Source organism: Plecotus auritus (assembly GCF_963455305.1).
Source record: "Plecotus auritus genome assembly, chromosome: 1".
NCBI lineage: Eukaryota > Metazoa > Chordata > Mammalia > Chiroptera > Vespertilionidae > Plecotus > Plecotus auritus.
This window is the reverse complement of record NC_137770.1, coordinates 145,064,457-145,085,107: the sequence shown is the minus strand read 5'-3', so window position 1 is coordinate 145,085,107 and position 20,651 is coordinate 145,064,457. Positions and strand designations below refer to the sequence as shown.

At 39.1% G+C, this 20,651-nt stretch overlaps 1 protein-coding gene across 7 annotated transcripts in view; it reads right to left on the bottom strand.

The window, feature by feature from the left end:
• Positions 1-20,651, bottom strand: part of NEBL (nebulette) — a 396,867-nt gene that overhangs the window by 49,981 nt on the left and 326,235 nt on the right. For 6 of the 7 annotated variants that reach the window (XM_080675005.1, XM_080675007.1, XM_080675010.1 and 3 more), the window contains 6 exons: positions 20,229-20,339; positions 17,537-17,647; positions 12,015-12,125; positions 11,737-11,847; positions 8,274-8,378; positions 6,471-6,563 (listed from right to left, as the gene is read on the bottom strand). The exons of the other annotated variant lie outside the window; for it this stretch is intronic. In XM_080675005.1, the coding sequence (XP_080531131.1) occupies positions 6,471-6,563; positions 8,274-8,378; positions 11,737-11,847; positions 12,015-12,125; positions 17,537-17,647; positions 20,229-20,339 (642 nt within the window). The remainder of the gene's footprint in view (positions 1-6,470; positions 6,564-8,273; positions 8,379-11,736; positions 11,848-12,014; positions 12,126-17,536; positions 17,648-20,228; positions 20,340-20,651) is intronic. 7 annotated transcript variants of the gene reach the window in all.

Below are 20,651 nucleotides of genomic sequence, written 5' to 3'. Positions count from 1 at the left end.
AAGAATCTGTGGAATAGCATTACTGATGTAGAGAGATATTGAAGCTGATTTCTAGTGGATGTAGGTTTGGGGACATAAGGTTGATGTGGAGATTGTTCATATTTTGCATTCATCGGTTTGCAAACATGCTAAGTGCTTTGCAGGCAATATCTCATTTAATACTTTAGTCCCAGTGCTATAGGTGAGGAAACGGAGGCTTGGAGAGCTTGGTGGCTTATGAAGGTTATAGAACAAGTAAGGTCTGGAGATGGGATTGAAATAACATTCCCGGGTCCACATTCTTCCCCGCTATTCCAGTGTTATCTAAAGTTCCACCATTTGCATACCACTTACCTATATGTCAAGCCAGATGCCATCTGTGCTGTGATTTGTATTATTTTTCAGTTCTTTTACTAGCTATTCTTTTCAAATAAAGTTATTTTTAAGAGAGTATTATGTTTCTATGATGAACACATTAAGACTACTTAATCACAAAGTCAAGGCCTAACCATCATGAGCCACTTAACTGCCTGTGAACCACATTTGAGGGACACTGTGGGTCTCCCAACTGCCCCCTTAACACCCCACTGTCATCTTGTACCACTCTTCACCACAAGAACCCATCACACTAAGCCTCCCCCAGCTTGAACAAGGCTTGGATTCTGAACAGAATCAGTTTGCTCTGCCAGTAAGGGCCATTCCCCAGCAAAGCCACCCTAAACCTTTATTAATTCTTCAAGATCTAACTCAAATGTCACTTTTTCTCCAGAGTTTTACTCTCTCTCACTAACACAGCCTTCCTTCTCTGTATTTCCCTACATCATTTTGCAAGAGGAATTATTACTTGTTATTAAATGAGATATTACATGTAAAGTACTCAAAAAGCAGAATAAACAACCCAATAAATATTGGTTATTGTTATAATACATTAATGCATCATCATTACTTTTTTATGCCTGTTTCTCCTAGAGACCTTGAGAATATTCACAGCCTTAACTTTAGGGTGTACCTTACTCATCTTTGAATTCCCCCAAAAATAAAAATATAGTAGGAATTCAATAACATGTTTGTTTTTTAAATAAGCAAATGTACATGAAGCATGGGCTAGGTGTAATGGAGGACATGAAGGTGTGTGAGATCCTATCTCCACCTTTCAAGAACTGGCCCTCCTGAATGGTATTGACCATAATGGGCCTCCACCTCTGTAAGTGTCACGTATGATACCAGCCAGTAAAATAGAAAACAATACTTAGGGAAATGTGATCACACATTGCTGATGTTCTTCTGGTTTTCTTTAACTCTCTTTAGCTCTGGAGGATCAGAAATGGTGGTTGCATGCTTTATCCCTTCTTTGTATTTCACCTTCATAATTTATTTTTTAAAATGTGTTATTCAACACAAGGCTTTTAAAAAATTAAAAATTCTTCATTTGTATCTATTGCATAATTGAAATTTTCTAATCCCAACATTAATTTTCCTTCAATGGGAATACAAATTTTTATTTTATCTGATACTTTCAGGGTTCCTTTATATACAGTACAAATAAGTCCATATCTATTCACCTATCCATCATTGTAGGAGTTTTTTAATTAAAGTAAGAAAATGTTGTTTATGATAATAAGTTTTGTCATTAGGGAGATATACAAAAAAACCATGGAAAATATTTGAAGTAATATAATAATTTATTATTGTATATACAAAATGTCAAATTAAGTTAGCTATCGAATCTTAGGAACATTGCTTATTTGACGGAGAGCATTCAAATAATCCAGAATAAGGAAAAAATAAATGTGTCCACGATAAAAGAAGAGAAAGGGGGAGTGGAGGTACTTGTTCTAAAAACAGAGGCTACTGTGTCCTGATCACTATAGAAAAACCAGTAGCAGAAAGTCAGCAACTGTCTTCTACCCCCACAATCACGTCATGGAAAGCCAGCCTATATCCTGGCATACAATTCATTGAAAAGCTCCTCTTTCAAATCTATTTAGATGAACATCAACCCAACAAATGGTAATACCAGAACACATTTATGCATGGGGCAAGAAACAGCTCTTTAACTTATAAATGCCATCATATCAGGTGTTATTTTAATGTCTAAAATTCATAGAAGATTGGATTCAAAAAAAGGACACAAATATATATTTAGGTGTGAAAACATAGGCTAGACTAAAGAGGCACACATTGAAACTTAGCAAAGACTTAAATCTACAAAAAAACAAACAAACAACATATTTTGGAAATCACTTGGTAGCATTTAAGGTGATTAAGGCTAAAATTCATGGGGGGAGTGAAAAAAAAAGTGATACCTAAATACCTCAGATATCATCTATTGCAGTGTCTATGGATTTAAAGTAAGTAATAATGCCAATATTAGTCTGGATCCAAAAGAGTTAAATTGAGAGTACGCTGAAACAGGCTACCTCTAAATAAGAATCAGAAATGGTTCTTAGAGAAAGCTAATAGCTAAAAGGCTTGTACTCTGGAGGTGGAAAATGTCGAGATCTTTAAATGTTAGAGAATCATATCTTGGTTTGACAGATCTAGCTAATCTTGAAAGGGCAACTTTCCATTTGAATACTAAGCAGGAGTTTATGGCCCAACCTCACAGAGATGCAGAACTATGCATTTATTGTGTGCTAGAAGAGGCTGTGGGACGCTGGGAGAACAAATGATATACTGTACTACTTGGTGTGATTTTCCTCGGGTGAGAAGTTAAACACGATTAAAGATGAACATTTTTGTTTTCCATGGGACTCTAAACTAATCAAAATGGCACAGTCATTTCACTGTAGGCAATAGAATTGCACACTACAGAGCATTTATAACATTATATTCCAGTACAATGATGTGTACATTTCAAATATTATCATTTGAAAGTAAAGGAAACAAACATTTTACACTTCTCTGCCAAACTAATTTCCTACCAGACCTGAGTGTGGCCCTGAGACAGGCTCTCTCCATGTGGAGCACAACACATTTATATACCCTCAGCATTAGACCCTTCTCCTTGTACTTTCTGCAGGAGATAGCTTCATTCATGCTACAGAGATTTTATTACACCAGCATTCTGTAGATTTTTTATAAATTTATTTTGAAGTGTGTTTTACTACAGCATTACTTGCCTTTCCTACTCCTTCTCCAAAAATGCCAGCACACACTCGTATTCTAAAATGTATGCCACGTAACTGTCAGAGTTCCTGACACATGAGTCAAATCAAGGAATTTTCACTTGGATTACTTAAAGAAAGGCTTGGCCTCCAAGGGCAAAGGTAAAGAGAAGGCCAAATGGATTTAAGAAAAGAACGCTTTTGATTTCATCGTCAAGAAACAAAACATACATAGAAGGATACCCATTGATGTATGGGTAGCAATTATGCATTGTCAATGTGAAGCAATTATGTTATTATACCCATACATTAATAAGCACCTCCCCAACCCTTCCCTCTAGCTCAAAAGGAAATGGAAGGGAAGTTAACTTACAAATGATAGTTAAAGTGTATGTTTGCTTTGCTAGATGCTGGAAGAGGTAGAGGCCAATGGTTCCTTTGAAACCTTCTCTTAAGACACCAAATAAATGTTCTAAGGCCTTTAATAATTCTCCAGGGTAAAATTCCCTTCTTCCAAGTTGCAGAGAGGTAGTGAAATGTATCCTTTCTCGAAAAAAATTAATACAGTGAAAATTCTGCTTAAAAAGATAAAATCTAATCCTAGATGTCATGACTATACTATTAAAGTGATCGATCTCTGTTGGAAGCCGTGCATTGCCTTCACTAGCAGAGAGGTGTGGACAAGGAACCCGGAAGGCTGGTCAACCTTGAAGCTCTGAAAGGTCAGAGCCAACTACCCACTGTTTAATTGAGACAATGGTAGCTAAAGCAACTTCCATCTTCTAGTTTTATGTAAATCCTTGCTGATTGGCTATTATTGGAATTGTCTGCCTAAAGGCTATGGGTGTATCCCATAGTCTTAATAAAAGGGATAGTAAGGCCAGAGTGGGGCAGAGTCCTTCCCCTTGAGTTGGGCTCCCGCCTGGTCCCCAATATTTCCAAATTAATATTTTCTAGTCTCCTTCATTTGTGTGCGGCCTCCTCCAGAGCCCGAACCCTGAACCTGAACCCTGAACCACGCGGGACGGAAAGGGGTTCACTACAAACTGGCGCCCAAACAGGGACACCACAAACTGGTGCCTTCGACGTGGGACCTCTGGAGGGGATGATATTTTGCCTAGAGAGAAGAAAGGAAAAAAATACACCGAAAAGGTGGGCAAAAAAATACACTGAAAAGGTGGGGAAAAGATCAACATATTAGGTGAGGGAAATTCACTGCACACAAAGCCCACAATCAGCTGCAGAAGTCGCAATCTGTAAGTAGGGTGGGAATGTCTTTTTCAGCCAGGCTAATGGGGAAGAATTAGGTTATAAAGTAAAGTTTATTATAGACTTTTGGTTTGCATGCTTAAGGAATGTGGTTTCTTGTTCAAACTAAAATCTTAATTTGTATTTGGAATCTAAAATCTGTAATAAAAAATGAAACTCTGCTGCTGAAACTGTCTCTAGTGCAGAGAAATTCAAAGGTGGCAGGAGAGGGCAGGGCTATCCGCTCTCTCACAATGAGATTACTTAAAGTTTTGTTTAAAAATTATATAAGCACTCGCAGGGAAATGCAAAAGTTGGCCAAATTGGGTGCTGGTAAATACTTCGGAAAGTGAAAAAGTAAGAAAAAATTTAAGATCTGTCTTTATCTATTAAGCATGAAAAGATACGCAGCCAGATTTGTTACTGAAAACTTCCCCCAGAGCAAGCAGGATGTGGGGGAAGGGAGACACGTGGCAATCCAAAATGGAAGGCCATTCTCCCAGTACGCTAATTTAAAGACTCCTTTCTCGCCATGAAAAAGTCTTCTCGCCTTAAAAATTTAGAAATGCTTCTGGGATATCTGTGCACTTGTAAAGGGAAAAGCTAATTTAAGACAAAATGTGCGCATGATCCGATTTAATACTAAAGTATTAAGTAAAATTTTTATTGATGGTTCATCTCATAGTAAAATTGCCAAACATGCTATGAGTCTGAAGCAGTCATATTTTTATGCAAAAATTTAAAATTAAAAGTTATCAAGACTGCATTAAAAAATTTCCAAAAGCCTCCTAATATTTAAATCAAAAAAGGGGGGATAGTGGAAAAATATCCTGTAAGAATAATTCCCTGTTAGTAAATTACATCAAGAAATTTTTTACTTTGGAAAATTAATTTTCATTTGCAACGCTAATAGCAAGACACCCATGAAAAATCACATGGTGTCAAAATAAGCCAAAGGAAAATTGTTTGGGCAAAAAATGAAAAAGGATCCCAAGTCTAATTTATAGAAAAGATTCTTTTATTAACCTTTGGTCAAGAATATTTGTATATTTCAAGCCCATGTGGATTCCTACAACAACGGATCCCAGAGAGGAACTGACAGGACTGCTCCAGCCATGAAAACAAGAGGAGAAACAGTCCAGAGATGGAAGACACTGAAGATGCCTTGCCATACTAGCAGTCAGCAGCTGTGCATCACTGCAGGTTGCCCAGGACCAAACCAGAGAGGGTCAGACCTGCATTGCCACCGTTTGTCCACCATCCAGAACTGAAATATCATTGCTGACATGTACACATAAGGAACTGTTGGACATTGAAATTGGGACTCAAAACTGTTGGACATTGAAATTGGGACTCAAAAAGTTAGCCCAGAAAGAAACTTACTACAGACTGATTCATTTGCCTCTCAGCATAATCACTATTGCTTGTCTCATTTTTGTTCTCATATATTTATTTCTAATCTGCAGGTGCAAGAATTTTTAAGGAAAAAAAAATCAGGGGATATGTTGGAAGTCGCCCATTGCCTTCACTAGCAGAGAGGTGTGGACAAGGAACCCGGAAGGCTGGTCAACCATGAAGCTCTGAAAGGTCAGAGCCAACCACCCACTGTTTAGTTGAGACAATGGTAGCTAAAGCAACTTCCACCTTCTAGTTTTATGTAAATCCTTGCTGATTGGCTATTATTGGAATTGTCTGCCTAAAGGCTATGGGTGTATCCCATAGTCTTAATAAAAGGGATAGCAAGGCCAGAGCGGGGTGGAGTCCTTCCCCTTGAGTTGGGCTCCCGCCTGGCCCCCAATATTTCCAAATTAATATTTTCTAGTCTCTTTAATTTGTGTGCGGCCTCCCCCAGAGCCCGAACCCTGAACCTGAACCCTGAACCATGTGGGACGTGAAAGGGGTTCACTACAGATCTCTTGTGCACTATGATACAGCAAGATGAAACACTGCTTTAGGTTCAAGGGGAACAATGCTACAATTTTCCTTCTGAAACTTATATATTTGATATTTGATGAAATAGCATGTCAACAAAGTAAAAAATAAAAAAAAAGGCAACCAGCTTAGTAAAGAATGAAAAACATTTATCTAACTTACATTTGTTTTTGGAAAGGATAATTAATGCCATAGAGAACTTACTGAACTAATATTTTGCTGATTTTTCTTCACTCGTTCAATCTCTGGAGTATCTTTTACTGCTGTGCCAGCTCCTACTTCTTTCTTATAGAATACCTTTATTATAAGAGAAGGAAAAGAATAACTATATGTTTATTAACATTCAAGCCCTAGACTTGATTTTTATGAAAGACAATTTCTCAAGTCTTAAAGTATTGTGATTACAGCTTCTATTTATGAGAACTATTGACACATTAATCAATTAAATAATCCATTATGAGAATAAATGCCCCACTTTGGTTTCATAGGCCATAATCTTACAAGTAACCCTCTTATGCATGTTCTAAGGCATGCTTGGTATCTTCCTAGTATATGGCTACAAATTATTTGCTCTAAGAATATGTTAGAGAACTAGAGTTTCCTTCTTCAAATATAAATGCCACATAGGTATTTTGAGAAAAATCAAAGTGCATATTATAAAAGTTCACTAATTCAAAAGCAGCATGAAATTTTAAGCAGGTATTAATCTACAAACACAAAAGTGCCCTGGTTCTCTTTAAAGAAAACATTAAGTCTATCATCAACATCAGCATAACTTCAGTATTTTCCACATCTTCTATTTATTCATTAACCTCCCCATGTCTTTCCACCTCCACCAATATCTACGCCTTTCCAACATAAAGAAGAAAAAAAAAGTGCTCTACAAAAAAAAAAAAAAAAGAAGAATTATAAGAAAGCCATGAGGACAGACAAATCCCTCTTTTGAAGTGTGATAATCCACATGTCAGGGTTGGGAGAGTGGCATGAGAGATGTTCTCGTCCAGAAGCTAGAAATCTAGAATGCCATGAAATCACAGGACTTGAAAGCCAAAACAGCCTTTTTCTCAAACCCTGCCTTCCAACAGGACTCCATTGCTTAGCACAGCCTGACTATGAAAACTGAGAAGCACTTGTCCATTAGCACTTGTCAATTTTTTAGCAAGTAGAAAAATATTTCAGAAGTTATCAGACTTAATAGAATTTATATTTTGATGAGACATTTGCTTAACTACTAAATGAGCTAATTCTACATTAAAATACTGGCTGTATGGCTCTTGCTGGTTTGGCTCAGAGGATAGAGCATCAGCCTGCAGACTGAAGGGTCCCAGGTTTGATTCTGGTCAAGGGCATGTACTGGTTACAGCTTGATCCCCGGCCCTGGTTGTGGCACATGCGGAAGGCAACCAATCAATGTGTCTATCTCACATCGACATTTCTCTCTGTCTCTCCCCTTCCTTTCCACTCTGTAAAAATCAATGGGAAAAATATCCTCAGGTAAGGAATAACAAAATAAACGAAGAAAAATACTGGCTGTGTGGTCAGTTTTTATCATTTTATAATTCAAGTTCATATATCCATTAAACATAGACCCAATTTCTTAATTAATGGTGCTGATACAATTCCTATTGCTCAAAATCAAAATATGAAAGTTTAAGAACTGGTTACAAACTAGTAAGTCCCTAGATATATTATCAGTGCATGTCAGCAATGACTGGGAAGGAAATCTCTTCATCTGACTATTTTCATCTTCAAGGTAAAGTATGTATAGAAGATTAAGACCTCTTTTCCTGAGGGAAAATTAATAAATTCAGTTAAAAATAACTATAGCTTGTACTAAAGAAGAAAATTTGGATTTGTAATTCTAAAACAATCATAATGAAGAAATAAAGATAATAAATTTGATATAAAATTCAAGTAATGCAGCAAAAACATGAGACAATGAGGGAAGGTCCTCCTTACAAAATACAATTTCAAGTAGGTGACTAAAAATAAATAATGGCTACTCACTGCACTAATGTTTTGTTGAGTTGTCTTAATTCTCTGGATTTCAGGAGTATCTGCCACAGGAGAAAAGTTAGAAAGCATCTTCTCTGCTTCATCTTTATACTTTTTCTAGAAATATAAACAGTTAATATTAACCTGAAACTGTGTGTATGCACATATGAGATAAGGACAGAGAAAATGATAGTGATACTACTTCAAATTCTACTCTACCACATGGCTGTAAGTTATATCTTATGATTCAAAGCAGTTGTTGATGCAACTGCAAAAATAAGGGAGTATTCTAACAGAGTAAGCCCACAGTCAGGGAGCAGCCGCACCTCTGCTCAGGCAGTGGTTCCACCCCGTCCATTCCAGGCCTCAGGAGGGCTTGACTTCTAAGCCACTCTTTGTTTAGAACCTATTCTTTTATGAGCAGTCCCACCCCTGTCCACAGTTGCCCCATAGTTCCTGCAAGTAACCTGGCTCCCTATACCTTCTTGTTTTTCATGCTTCTGGGTTTCTGTTCTTCTTCCTACTTCAAATAAAGATACATTTGAGCCCTGGCCGGGTGGCTCAGTTGACTGGTTCGTCATCCTGTACACCAAAAGGTTGTGGATTCAATTCCCAGTCAGGGCACATACCTAGGTTTTGGGTTCAATCCCTGCCCAGGGCATATATGGGAGACAACCTGTTGATTGTCAACGCTTCTCTCACATATCAATGTCTGTCTGTTTGTCTGTCTGTCTGTCTGTCTCTCTCTCTCTCCCCCCTTTCCACTACCTTTTTCTCTAAAAGTCAATAAAAACATATTCTTGGGTAAAGATTAAAAAAAGATATATTTGATTAAGGTAAAAGTACCTTAGATAAAAATTATTTTATTATTCCCTTTTATAGATGGGGAAACTGAGTCATAACTAAGAAGTGTCAGAACTAGGAGTTAAAACCAGGCACTCTAATTCCAAAATCAGTAACGTTAACCATTATGGCACACTATTGCTTGTTAGGAAAGGTAATTATTGTTCATGTTGAAATGCACCATAGCTTCATTACATCCTCTAGAATTCCATTGTATCCAAAATAATTTTTAAAAATCAACACTGGTAAGTTAAAACAGAAATTCTGACAGCTGAGGCATCATCTCCTCTGTAAAGCCTTTACTCTTGAATCCTTTACCTTCTCATAGCATATATCGTGGTTTGTCATACTCTCCTTGCATGGTTATTTGATTATTAGATTAGCCTGTACCTCCCAAAGAGCAAAACCATATCTAATTTTGCATGTAAACAGGTGCTCAGGAAGTATTTGCTTAATGAGTTAATGAGCTTGGTATTCCTGAGATAGCAACTTCTCTCCATTGACTCAAATGGCCATTTGTCTATTTTACATATTTATCTAGGATATTAGAGGCCCAGTGCATGAAATTCGTGCATGGGAGGGGGGCTGTCCCTCAGCCCAGCCTGCACCCTCTCCAATCTGGGACGCCTTGAAGGATGTCCAACCACCTGTTTAGGACCTAAATGGGCAGTTGGACATCCCTCTCAAAATCCAGGACTGCTGGCTCCCAACTGCCCTCCCCTGCAGGCCTGGGTCCCCCCCCAACTGTCCTCCCCTGCAGGCCTTGTCCCTCCCCAAATGCTCTCCCCTGCAGGCCTGGCCCCCCCCCCAACTGCTCTCCCCTGCAAGCCTTCCCCCCAACTGCCCTCCCCTGCAGGCCTGGTCCCCCCCAACTGCCCTCCCCTGCAGGCCTGGACCCCCCCCCCCCAACTTTCCTCCCCTGCTGACCTGGTCTCCCCAAACTGCCCTCCTCTGCTGGCCCGGTCACCCCTAACTGCCCTCCCTGCTGGCCTGATCGCCCACAACTGCCCTCCCCTGCAGGCCTGATCCCCCCAACTGCCCTACCCTGCAGGCCTGGTCCCCTCCAATTGCTCTCCACTGCAGGCCTGGGTCCTCTCCAACTGTCCTCCACTGAAGGCCTGGTCCCCCCAACTGCCCTCCCCTGCTGACCTGGTCTCCCCCAACTGCCCTCCTCTGCTGGCCTGGTCACCCCTAACTGCCCTCCCTGCTTGCCTGATCGCCCACAACTGCCCTCCCCTGCAGGCCTGGTCCCCCCCAACTGTCCTCCACTGCAGGCCTGGTCCCCCCCCCAACTGCCCTCCCTTGCTGGCCTGGTCTCCCCCAACTGCCCTCCTCTGCTGGCCAGGACACCCCTAACTTCCCACAACTGCCCCCCCCCCCCCTTTGCAGGCCATATGTGGCGACCATCTTGTGTCCACATGGGAGCAGCCATCTTTGACCACATGGGTGCGGCCATCTTGGTGTGACTGTCAATTTGCATATTACTCTTTTATTAGATAAATTAGTTTAACTGATTTAGTTAGAGCACTTCTCCAAGTCACATGCCATCATGAGATACTGAGGACAGATGGACATGCACATCAGGACCATCCCAACTACTGTGTCATCTGATGGGGCTCAAAAGCAGACACCTCCTTTGACAGCTGACTCTGCCATCTTGATTTTCACATTTTTCAGCCAGCAAATGTTTAGATTCCTTGCTCATATTTTAACCAGAATTTTAAATAATTTGGTTAAAAGTTATTTTCAGCATAAACCCCATTAACCAAATTTACTATTTATTTTTCATTGAGATTCATTCTTTTCCATGTAAATTTTATAGCAGGGAAATATTTCACTAATGAAAATTTTTACTCAAATCAGATTTTAATTCTTCTTCCATTAATTATTTTATTTTGCGGTCATTATTTCACCCATATCATGTTTTCCTGAGGATAAATTTGGTATATTACAAAAACAAAACAAAACAAAACAAAACAAAAACAACAACTTAGTTCTTAATTTTTATTCAATACCAGAGGCCCGGTGCATGAAATTTGTGTGTGTAGGGGGGGAGAGGTCCCTCAGCCCAGCCTGCACCCTCTCACAATCCAGGACCGCTCACCCCTAACTACACTCGCCTGCTTGCCTGCTCGCCCCTAACGGCTCACCTGCCTGCCTGCTCAGTGTACGGCATAGCTACCAGTTGTTCCGTTGTAATGGTCACTTAGGCTTTTATGTATATGTATATAGTATATATAGATTCACTTTCACCTTACACTTCGTGCAGTTTTACTCACTTTTAGTTTTAGTTGGAGCTATTTTAAAGATAATACTCATTATGAAAGGTGAAAAACTAAGTATGCAATAGAGTTTTTTGGTGTTTTTTTAAAAAGGTCTAAATGTCCTTGAATACAAAACAGGGGTTCTGGCAGAGGAGCTCTGACAGTGAATAATGTCTGTGGAATTGAATCTGCGGCAGTTGTCCCTTTCATTAGTGAAGTTAATTAAGTTTGGCCAATGGTTCCTTTACTATGGAGTGCACTGACTTTGAATTCAGTGCCCTCAAAAATGTATCAATCATAGAATTGCACAAAACACAATGTGATTGGCTGTTAGAATACATTGTTCTGAGCAGCTTAACTACACCAACCTGGCTATAGATTTCCGATGCTCTCTTGGCTCGAAGCATATCTGGAATGTCCATGCTCACTTGCATTCCTTTCCCTTTGATTTCTGTTTCCAGATCTTTCTTATATTCTACCTAAAAGAATAAAAAGGAATCTTTAGGGCTTTGCTTAACCTTCCAGAGCAATGTAGATATTTATGTGTTCAAATCTCAAAGCCACACATGTGAAAATACCATTTGTACTCGTTCTATATACAACTCAATATGTTTGTTTTAAACTTTGTATGTCATTCATTTCTTACCTGGCTGGCCATTCCGGATGCTTTCTTGGCTCTCTGGATATCAAGAGTGTCTGTGCTCACCTGCATGCCCTTCCCTTTAATTTCAGTCTCTAGATCTCTTTTATAGTCTTTCTGTAAAAAATAAAACATGCAATTAGAACTCCAAAATAATTTGAAAATTTTAATGTCATTTCACCATCAGAATCATGTCTTCTGGAGATATGCTGGACCTTTATTTCTTATTTCTATAGAACTTTAGAATTTTAACTTGTGGTAGAAACATGACTTGGAATGTCTTAGTCACATAATCAGAAGGCTTTTTCCTACTCACATGAATTAAGAAAGAAAACATAGTTAATCCAGGGGAAACTTTCTATTTCCATATGAGAAAATTGATGAATTATAGATTAATATATCACTCAGCTAATGAATATCAATAAGATGGATTTGTAAAATTGTCACATTTTGCTCTGTAATGAATAATTGCTAGTTGCTTCCCTGAAATCTAACTCCCCCTTTTCCCTTCTTTAGCTCCGATTTACCACTGCTCCCCCATTCTAAGCCACTCAGCTCGGGTAAGACTGCCCACATGCATGGGCCCTGTGGGACTTAAATCGATCATTATACCCATCCCTGGCTCTTCACGATTGGCTCAGGGATAGGTGCATTCTTTCTCCTCGAGAGCTATCAAATGACTCTCTTTCCTTCTGTCCATGAAGGAAGTGGCTCCAGGAGCTGCTAGATGCCTCTTTGCAAGCAGAAGAAGAAAGCCTGCCTAAGAACTGAAAGATAGAAACTGAAACTGAATTACACAGTTTGCGTCCTATGTCTAAGAATTCCTCTGCTGTTTGGTATAAGAACATTAAATTTTCCGCTTTTCTGAGCTATTTTGAGATGGATTATCTGTTACTTACAAAATATCAAAACCATACACACAAATGTCTTAAGAGACTCTTGTCACACTTTAAAACTAATGATTATAAAAATCAGCAAGCTGTACCCTTATAATTGTATTCTTTTCTGGATGCATGCTACTCTTCAAATAAAAATTTTATTAAAAGAAAAATGCTATTGACAATATCTAATTACACTTCTTCCAAAACAGTTATTTCCCATTGTGTTCACATACTCTAGACTTATAGATTCTCTAATTTAAAGAAAATGCTGTCTTGCTTATTTATGATGTAGAGCTAAATTTAGAGAAGTTGTAAATGAAAATCTCAATCTCACAGAAATATTATATTTTTCCTTTCTTCCAGTCATAAGTCTGCCTATTTTTACTCAGAGTCTCAGTTTCAATTTTCTGAATAAAAGTTCAAGTAATAATGTTTCACTTTTAAAAGAATAACATTGAAATACCACTATGTCTGTAAAGAGCTTCACATTTTTAGCAAGCCTCTGAAGGCCCCAAAACAAGACACTTCATTTGAAGAATAATATATTAAGGAACTGAGGCTCTAGTCATAGATGGCCACCAAGGTCCCATGGTAGGTAGAAGGTATGTCATTTAATTTTCCAGTATCAACTTTCAAATCTAAAGTATTTTAAAGCCCATAAATAGGCTAGCTATGTAGGACACCAGTTACATCAGCTATTTATTGATGCATACTAAAATACCTTAGAATAAGCCTAAAACAACATGAAATAATCCCCAACGCACAATCCTTTTCAGAGCCTTTGCCTGAATCATCTTTGCTAATGTCCCATTAGCTAAAGAAAATCACAGGATCAAAAAAAATCATGACCTTAGGTACTAGAAGGTTTGGCTATTGGGGACCAATTATTCATGTAACAATATACCACATTGAATTTACTTTAAAAAAAATGAATGTTGTACTATGGCAATGTCCCAAACTCTCATTGAAAAGGATTTGATAACCTGTCAATTGGGCAAAATGGGACATGGCTATGATTATATGCAAATGAGACTTTTGAATTGCAAAGATAACTACGTCCCCAAAATTGATTTGGGCTACATGTAACCATAATACAGCTGACTCCTCTATGCCTGTTTTTCCCCTAGGTTCTTAATAACTAAATTTGTACCTTTTTCTTATTATATAATCCCAAGGTACACAGAAAAATATAAATCAGCATATAAATGAATAAACTAATCTATTACCTACTAAGGAAACACATGACATTCAAGCTTTCATAAAAGTAATGCATCATAGAAGCCTGTTCTTTAGATTAAAAAGTTTGTTCTTTCCATATTCTTTTCTCCAGTAAAAGGATGCTTTTTTTTCAGCCTCAGCTCTCAGTCTCATGAGGATAATTGTGAAAACTTCTGCAGCCTTGATTTTCCACTGCAGCATACTCCAGTCCAGTACCTTGAACTAATAGTGGATGTCATCCTCTCCTCAAAATAATAAAAACTTCAGAAACTTATACGTAGTTATTTGATAGTACCCGGATAGTTAGTTATTCAGAAATCTAGGGAGGTCGCCATAGAAAGTACTATTAATCTAATAAATCCTATATAATAGAGCTAATCTGCAAATGGTTGTCACGCCCTCACACCATCATGCCTTAATGGCTCAGACACTCAACATTGGGGAGAGAGGAATGGGGACCAGCCAGGCACAAATGAGCTCACAAGAGAGGAATGGGGACCAGCCAGGCTGCGGCCTGGGAGAGGGACAAGCCGCCCACCCCATGGTCCTGGGCGTCAGTGGCTGCACCTGCGCCTGCAGCCTGGGAGAGGGACAAGCTGCACGCCCTGCAGTCCCAGGCGCCAGTGCCAGCGGCTGTGCCTGTGGCCTGGGAGAGGGACAAGCCACACGCCCCGTGGTCCCAGGCACCAGAGGCTGTGCCTGCGCCTGCAGCCCAGGAGAGGGACAATGCATGCCCCATGGTTCCCACAGTCCCAGGCACCAGCGGCTGTGCCTGTGGCCTGGGAGAGGAAGAAGCTGCCCACCCCACGGTCCTGGGCACCAGCAGCTGCATCTGCATCTGCAGTCTGGGAGAGGGACAAGCCGCCTGCCCATGGTCCCCTGCTGCTGCGGCTGGCCCGGGCAAAGCTGGCCTGGGTCCTGGGTGCCTGCGGCCGGCCAGAGGGTGGGAAGCCCAGGTCCCAGGTGCCTGTGACAGGCCAGAGGAGGGAATCCTGGGCCCCAGATGCGGGGCGAGGCAGAGGTGGTTAGGGGCGACCAGGCAGGCAGGCAGGCGAGCAGTTAGGAGCCAGCGGTCCCAGAGAGGCAGTTGAAAATCCCCTGAGGGGTCCCGGATTGGAGAGGGTGCAGGCCAGGCTGAGGGACCGCCCCCCCCCCCCCCCATGCAGGAATTTCGTGCACTGGGCCTCTAGTAAATAAGAAAAAGTACAAGAAAGAACCAACCATGCAAAAAACCAGGAGAAGGACTTTCAGGACGACAAGAGAGCTGTATAGAGACCCTAAAACCTGTGGAGACACAAACTGGAAGCCTGTGAGGCTGTAGCATGATGAACAGGGAAGAAAGGTGCAGTATGAGGATGGGCAGGAGGAAGAGCTTGAACACCAAAGCAAGGCGTATGATGTCTATGCTGAACATGAGTGGGGAAAGTAACATAATTTAATTCTTCAAGGATTATTCTGGCTGATAGGTAGAAAATGGATACTAAGGGGGCAAATTCTGGTTAGGAATCTATTGCAATAATCTAGGTAGTAGAGATGGTAGCTTGGATGAGGGTGGGGAGATGGAGATGGTTTTAGAAAACCATTATGGGGGTGGAATCAATAAAATTTGCTGACAACTGAATCAAAGTGACTTATGGGATTTCACTGACACCCTTTGCTAAGAAGGAGGTGGAAGAAGGTAGCAGATCTGAGAAAAAATTAAGGATTCTGGTTTGGGCATGTAATGTTAAGTCCCTCTTATAATACATTGTATATGTCATCTACATGTGATAATACCTATGAAACACCAAAAGGTAAATGGTTACATCTTTACATCCATGTTATAGAACACTTAATTTTTTAATAAGAATGAGGAAGAATTATATGAAGTGACATGGAAAAGGGTCTATGATATTAAGTGAAAAAAGCAAACACAGAACAAAGTACTAGTACATGTTAAGTTTTTAAGTCTGTTTTATATATATATACATATATATATATATATATATATATATATATATATATATATATATGGCTAATATGCAAAGAGTCCCCTCAGGAGACTGGGAGTTTGATCACTCGTTATGACATACACTGACCACCAGGGGACGGCGTGGAATGAAGGAAGGCCCCAGCTGGCAGCCGGAAGGCCCTGATCAGCCCTGATCAGCCCTGATCCCAGCCAGGCCTAGGGACACTATCTATGCATGAATTTTGTGCACTGGGCCTCTAGTATATACATAAATATAGATCTGGAAGGCTCTACAACAAATTTATAAAAATAGCTACCTCACAAGAAGAGACAAGAATTAGGATCAGGGTGAAAGAAGGTTTATAAGACTTGTTCAGCATATATTTCCCCTCTGCCATTTCTAAATGGAACCAATATTGGTCAAGAATTCTATGCCAATCCCATTCTCTTTATCTAAACCAATTATGGACATCCCATCCCCTTGGCAGTCACTCCCCTGGTAATGAGTCAGCTACCTCCACCCTCCAGATATCCAGAGTGGGAGTCAATCCTGAGCCAGCTCTTCTCACTACAAGTGCCACGTTATATCTCTCAGAGCAGCTCCACTGAAGCATCCCCATTATCAGCTTGGAGATAAGTAGCGTCCCTTAACCTGTACCCCCAAGTTTCTCTTTACATATATTTCTCACAAAATCATCTCTTCCCAACTACTCTCCAATCCACCAACCCTTTTATATTCTTGAAAGTTTGGGGGGAAGTTCAAGAGGTATGGAACCAATTCTGGAGTATTTCCTTTGAAAAATACACATATAGTCTGACTCCTACAACTTTGTTACCTGATATGTATCATATCATCGCATCTAAGCCAAAACTCCTAAATTAACATCCTGACATTACATGTATTACACGAAGAGGAAATGGTATTAGACAAAAGAACATGGACATTGATGACATATAATACCCCAACCCCAAATGATAACTGTAGAAATTACAGGAATGGTGATGAGGTCAACAGAGGATATTTTGAGGACATGCAATCAAATCACACAGAAATGGCTATCAATGACATGTTAGAGTCTTCATTTGTGATTTTCAAACTCTGTTCAGAAAGTTGCAAACAGAAATGGAAAGTAGCACATGATCCATCCTTAAAGAAAAAGCAGTTGAAAACATTTAACATAGCCTACGGGAAATTTGTTGCATTGTAGAATATGGTAAGATGTGTGTGCATGCACTTGTGTGTGTTTGTTATATTAAAATGCCTTCCCCCAAATTTTCTTTGATATATTTAAAGGAAATGAGCCAAGCAGAAACTGTAAGTTTTCAAATAAGCATGATGATTTGAAATGGTTTCTATTCCAACCTGTTAAACTAGTCACAGAAAGCTTTGCAACATTCCAGGCACTAATCAAGTTGCTATATGATTTGTTAAGCTCTGAAATATGATTCTCTAGGTCTGCATCACTTATTCTGCTCACCTCTGAAGCTATCTCTGAAGCTTTTTTGGCATGTTGTATTTCAAGGGTATCAATGCCAACTTGCATTCCTTTCCCTTTAATTTCTGACTCCAGGTCTTTCTTGTATTCTTTCTGAAAAACAGCAATATTTACAACATTCAGACACTCAGGGGACAATCATATGTTTGTATTCAATGATACCAAAAAAAATGGTTAAACATATTTATTAATAAAAGAAAAAGAAAACACCACAGCTTAGTTAAGTGCTATGAATGATCACCTAGAACTAAAGTCTCTGAACCTCTTAGGACTCTAATCACTATTTTCACTGAAGAAAAGTATATAAAGTTCTGAAGACTTTCACTGTAAAAAGGCAGTGAGAATCTTCACTGACAACTGTCCTGGGGTCTGGAGGACAGGGAGGCAGGTTTAAGTGAGTGGATGTTATAAAAAGACTGACTTTGAGGCCTTGACAGCTGTGTGACACTGGAATGTTTCTTAACATTTCTGGTTTACTAATATGCAAAATGAGGTAATGATTCCTAATGAAGGATCACTGTGAGGAGTATTCAACAACTGATAGCTTCTTCTGGTCTTTTACTCCTATACTTATACACTAAGACCTGATTTATTGCTGTTCCAGTCACCATCTTGCCATTCAACTGTATCTGCCTAGACTCTGCCATTGAGAGTTCAAGACAATTTTTTCCAAATATTAGGACAAAGGATTGTATTTGTAAATCTACGCTGGATATGTCACCATAATAAATTAATTTGTAGAAAAGTATTAATGTAGGAATATGCACTGATAATATTAGCCAAAGATGATAGTGAACTGTTGGTGTCCCTCGTTAGGGCACCATAATGCCGGGGTTCTTTTCCCAGCCTTACAAAGGGTTCAGCATTCTGGAGAAAGGGGCTGCGCGTAGATGATTAAGAAGGAGTCCAAAGACGAAAGATAGTTTTGAAAGGCATTGGGGGGTCAGAGGAGCTTCAGCTAAAAGGAACTGAAGACTCTCCTCCTTCACTCAGGACCCTGCTTTTATTAGTACAATTTGTCCCAAGGTAAGGTGGAAATATACACTTCAAAGGGTAAGGTATCAAAGGGTACAGAAGCATTATTAGTTTGGGGAATAGCCTACAGCTGTTCAGGTGTTTGGCCAACAGGAGGCAATAAAATGCCCTGAACTGTCTGGCAGTTAACAATCCTATTCAGGTTTGGGGGAAGTGCCATTTAGCCGTTTCCAACAAGTAAACAAATATGACTCAACTCTGTTGAGCTCCACAAGCTTCACCAACCTTTTGGTAAAACTCTTGTAATTATTACATGCTAGAATCGGTTCTCGGCAGTGAACATCCATTGTTTTTGCCTGACTAGCATCCATTCCTCCTTCTTCTGGCAAAAAGTTCCATAATTTTCTTTTCAGGAATTACCTATAACCCCTCTCAATCCATACACTTTGGGTTGGTTAATTTTCCTACTCCCCACATATATTTTTAAATCCACTAGAATGCTTTAATGGTTCCTTTAATTTATTTAAAGAACATGAATATGGTCAAAGATAAATGTAAATTTTTTAAAACACATAATGACTTAGAATATTTTATACTTAAAACATTGTTAAACTACCCAGGACATTAACCATACAAGTGGTGACCAGGAGAACCATCCGAGGTCACCAGCACATTACAGTCCCCTGAGCTTAGACACAATGACTGGGTCAGGTGCGGGCATATGATAGAAGTTGATTCAATGAGATTCAATCCTTGGACTTAAATTATAACCACAAGAATTCAGATGCTCACTTCTCACTGGGATTACTGGCCATAAATATAGTTATCTTGTCATTAAGAGGGGCCATCGCTTAGAGAAACAGCCTCCCAACAGTGAAGCAACAGAGAAGATAATGGAACTAAAAATGAGGAAGAGAAACATTTGAATTCCAACCTGAAGGAAACCTGATCTTTGGACTTCTCTAGTCATAACCCAAAATATTTTCTTTGTTGCTCAGCCCAGTTTGAGTTGGGTTTTTGAGTTGGGTTTTTGTCATTTGCAATCTGACTAACAGGGTCGTCATCATCATCATCATCGCCACAGTTTATTAACAAATGGGTATAAAGCTTTGGATTTTTTTCACTGCTAAATTCAGCTATATTCTCCTCAAAGCACAGTGCCATTGTTTGATACCAAATTTCATGTAAAGTGAGCAGTGGCCACTTCCATGTTAATAAAGAGATTTTAGTAGACTCATGCAGCATGCTAGGCAAAAATTGGGAGAGTTGGTTTGTCAGCACGTGAACATTTAAGCTGCAGTTACCACTAGACCGTGATAACACAACTCCCTAATCTTCTGCCTTTTACTTACTTAAAAGATCAAGTTATAGCTCATAAACTTACATTGGTTTATAATATAGATTTGCCTCATAAATAGGCAAATAGTCATTTTTCTCATACCATATAAAAAGAAGATAATGAGCATTATTTAAAAAAATCATTGATTAGGAAAAGACTATAAGAACACAGCTACTCATAATCATCTTATACATAAAAGTTGTGGAATATATATAATATATATATATATATTTGTCTATAAAAATATCTATTATATTTATATTTTTACCTATTAAAAATACAAAATCTTTGAGAAAGATTTATAGATAACAAGTCAGCTAAAAATTCATACATTCCCAGCTGTAAAAGAAATATACTCACCTCACTAGCCATTTCAGATGCTCGTTTTGCTCTTTGAATATCAAGAACTTCTGAATTAAGTTCCATTCCTTTCCCTTTTATTTCATTTTCCAAATCTTTTCTATATTCCTTCTGTGAGATAAGAATAATACAATTTGAAATTTATTGGGAATCTCTTTAATCTTTATAGTTTTAGTTATTTTCTAGAAACCCCAGAAAGGAGAAACTGTTTCTAGAAAGGAATGAATCAGACTCCTGAGCATTCATGCTCCTTATTTCCTACAGAAAGTTTCTCTTTTAAACATGTGTAAAGTGGCTTCCAATATTACCAGTCTTTCCCCTTTATCCTTTCTTCCATTATACTTTGGTACCATATTGGTGCCACACTTTTTTAAATGTGTTTCCTTTAAATGGTGAGGAAGATCTTAAAAATACATGCTTCTT